This window comes from Clupea harengus, chromosome 10 (genome assembly GCF_900700415.2).
Source record: "Clupea harengus chromosome 10, Ch_v2.0.2, whole genome shotgun sequence".
Taxonomy (NCBI): Eukaryota; Metazoa; Chordata; class Actinopteri; order Clupeiformes; family Clupeidae; genus Clupea; species Clupea harengus.
Genome location: NC_045161.1, coordinates 17132249 through 17135338, shown reverse-complemented (window position 1 = coordinate 17135338; position 3090 = coordinate 17132249). Strand labels below are relative to the sequence as shown.

Here is a 3090-nt window from a genome sequence, read left to right as displayed (position 1 = left end):
GTACAAAAACGACTACTGCTGATTAAAAGACAAGTAAAAAGCTCATGTAGAAAAGTACAGACCTGATCAGATTTGTTTGTGCATAGTATATATATATATATGCATATACAGTACATCCCATAATACTCAAGGATGGGTCTCAAAGCACTGGGCATCCAGTCTTTTAAATCTTGTGAAAAGGGAGGGCACAGGAGCAGAGATAATACTGCAAGCAGGTGGGGGGAAGAGAAAGAGGAGTGATCATCAAGAGAGGAGTTCAATATTCCCCCCTCCCTGTGTCAGATGACTATGCTTCCTCTCTCCCTGCGCTGGGTGCCACAGCATGCCTCTCTAAGAGTCCCCCAGCTGGCTTTGGCCAGGAAGTAGTAGCTGAAAGCGTCCAGGAAGCAGTTAGTGGAGGCCAGGCTGTTGGCCATGTGGACAAACGAATGAGCAAACTGCTGCAGCTCACAGTTGTGCGGCCAGTGGGTCTCGGCCAGGAACTTCAACAGGTAGCCAAAGTGGAGCGGGGAGAAGCAGACGATGAACACGGCCAGGTTGGCGGCGATGATGTGGATGGCCTTGTTCTTCTTCGCACTGCTGCTGGAGTCGATTCTCCTAGACAGTCTACGGATCACGTTACAAGTGCAGTACGTAATGACGACGAATGGCAGCAGGTAGCCGACCATGTCCAGCGTCAGGATGAAGGAGAGTGGCAGTGGCCGCTCTGAGTTCTTCTGGAAGCATCTAAAGTTGCTGCCGTTGGCTTCAGGAGCGTCCACCGAGTGAAACATGGCGCTCAGAGAACCAATCACCGCCCAGATCCCCACACACACCACCAGGGCCTTCCAGGGGGACTTGACCGCCCTGGCCTTGAAGGGGTACTTAACCGCCACGAAGCGCACCACGCTGATGGCCACGGTGGTGAAGATGCTGACGTACATGTTGACGAAGTAGGTGGAGACGAACACCAGGCAGGAGCTGACGGAGAAGGGCCAGTGGTTGCTGTAGGAGTACATCCTGAAGGGCACCGACACCAGCGCAGTGCTGTCGGCCAGGGCGATGTTGGCGAGGTACACCATCATGTCACTGCAGTTCTTCCTCTGCCGGCAGAACAGAACCAGTAAGGTGGAGTTGGCAAGGAAGCCCAGGATGAACGTCGGGATGGCCGTCACCATCTGGAAGACCTGCACCTCTCTAGGGATGGTCACGTTGCAGATCGTCATCTTTGCCCTGACAAAAAAAAAAATCATCATCAATTTTACATCCCATAATCATACAAAACTCGTCTTTACACAGTTACTGCAATCATTTAAGATGATAAACAGGGACATCTTTGACTTGTTTTCATAATCAGTGGTGTGGACATGAGACCACACCCAGAACAGGCAGACCATCCTTAAAGCTGGCCTTTGTTTATCATTGACAAATCTAGACAAATTAATCAAAACTGGGATTTCAAAGAGATATACAAGGATATTTGGCAATGATGTAAGGTGCATAGCAGCTGACTTTATTAGTGCTCCAGTTGTAAGATGCAGTTTGTTTTGAGAGACTGTGATGCCGCGATTCTTAAGCGCGTCCTCACCGCTTCCTACTGGCAGACGCAACAGACTTTCCGTATACTTTTAACCGTCAACGGAGACATTGACCATGACCGTGCTTATTGTACATCCCCAAATATCCATATGAAATTATTCATCTTTGCTGGCGTGTGTGAAAGCATAGGGGTGCACTATCACTGACACCACGCCAAACATTTCACTACAGACGCAGTTTACCGTAAACAAAATCTCCGTTTTATTGCATAATTATTATTCCATCAAATCATTGTCATTCCGTTGTCTGTACATGAATAATAATGATGTAAGACAGCTTATTTACTATGCTTGTTCTCCAAACGAGCTTGCATGAGTTCTTGCCTCCATGGTTTTCTTTTCCTGTATGTAACCGGTGTAACTTCTGCGATGTGTATTAATATATGTGACCCGTGGACAACAGTTGCTGAGATGAATATTTATTTCTGTTAAAGCACACCAACAGAAACAGTATGGTACGTCTCCACTGTGTACTAGCTCCACTGTCAATGCTCATTCCCAGCATATATCAAACAGGCTAAAATAAGAACAGACATGTAATATATACATTAAGAAAGATTGTAGCTGACCCTGATGGATCAGCTGCCAAGATATGGCCGTAGGTGATGGACATTTAAATTGCATAGATTAATTAATCATTTTTATTTATGAGTTTGTGATCTCATTTGTTGGTGCAAAGTTAATGTCCATTTGCTGGTGGATTTAATGAATTTGTGCGTTAGTCTGGTGACCCTTTGTGTCACGTGACCTTACCTGGTTATATGACCTGGAAGGGCTCTGGCACATCGGACTCGAAAGACTGAGAGAACACGCACTAATTATGTTCCCAATCAATCTACTGCTGGTTTCCAGGCGAACACGGTAATGCGTTTACATATCTGTACTATGTTTTTAAATGGAATATGTATATTTGTTTGTGATTGCTATGTGTACAATTTGGGTTTGTTTGGTTTGTTGATTGTTTGTTCGTTTGTCTGTCTAGTTTTCACGGTGTTCCCGACAATAAATAAGAAAGGTATGGTATGTATGGTATGAAGCGTGGAGTCATGTTTATGAGTTAAAACCAGCGGGTAGTTACAGTGAAAACGTGCCTGAAGGAGGAACGCATTGCTGTGTGAGGACGGCTGGATTTAACGTGCCTCTCTGCGTCGCTCCTCCTGGATCTTCGTGCTCGGCCTGGCTGAATTCCGGGAACCAGGCCATCAACGCCCGATTGTGCTCCAAAGTGGATTGCGGACTTCGTCTCGCGCCTTTCCATTCCTTGTGGATTATTGCAGGTTCGGCGTGCCGCTTTGCTACGTTTCCCGTGGGGACAATCTTCATCGTCTGCATCTTTCCTCACTGGATACTACGTTCACCATTCGTGGTCCATCGTCACGAATTCGGCCTGCAGTTCGAGCAGCTAGCTACAGGTGGTGTTGCCATGTGTATTCCAGGTCAGACTGTACAGTAACATGCTACATTGATATAGGATAGATACTTCAAAGTTTCTTTCCTAAAGATGTTCAGAACC

General features: G+C 46.3%; 1 protein-coding gene across 1 annotated transcript; it reads right to left on the bottom strand.

Moving 5' to 3' along the window:
• Positions 1-278: 278 nt before the first annotated feature.
• On the bottom strand, positions 279-1205 carry LOC105902614 (lysophosphatidic acid receptor 4-like). The gene has a single exon (XM_012830260.2). It carries the CDS (start codon positions 1203-1205, stop codon positions 279-281), a length of 927 nt encoding a protein of 308 aa, XP_012685714.2.
• Between the last annotated feature and the right edge of the window lie 1885 nt (positions 1206-3090).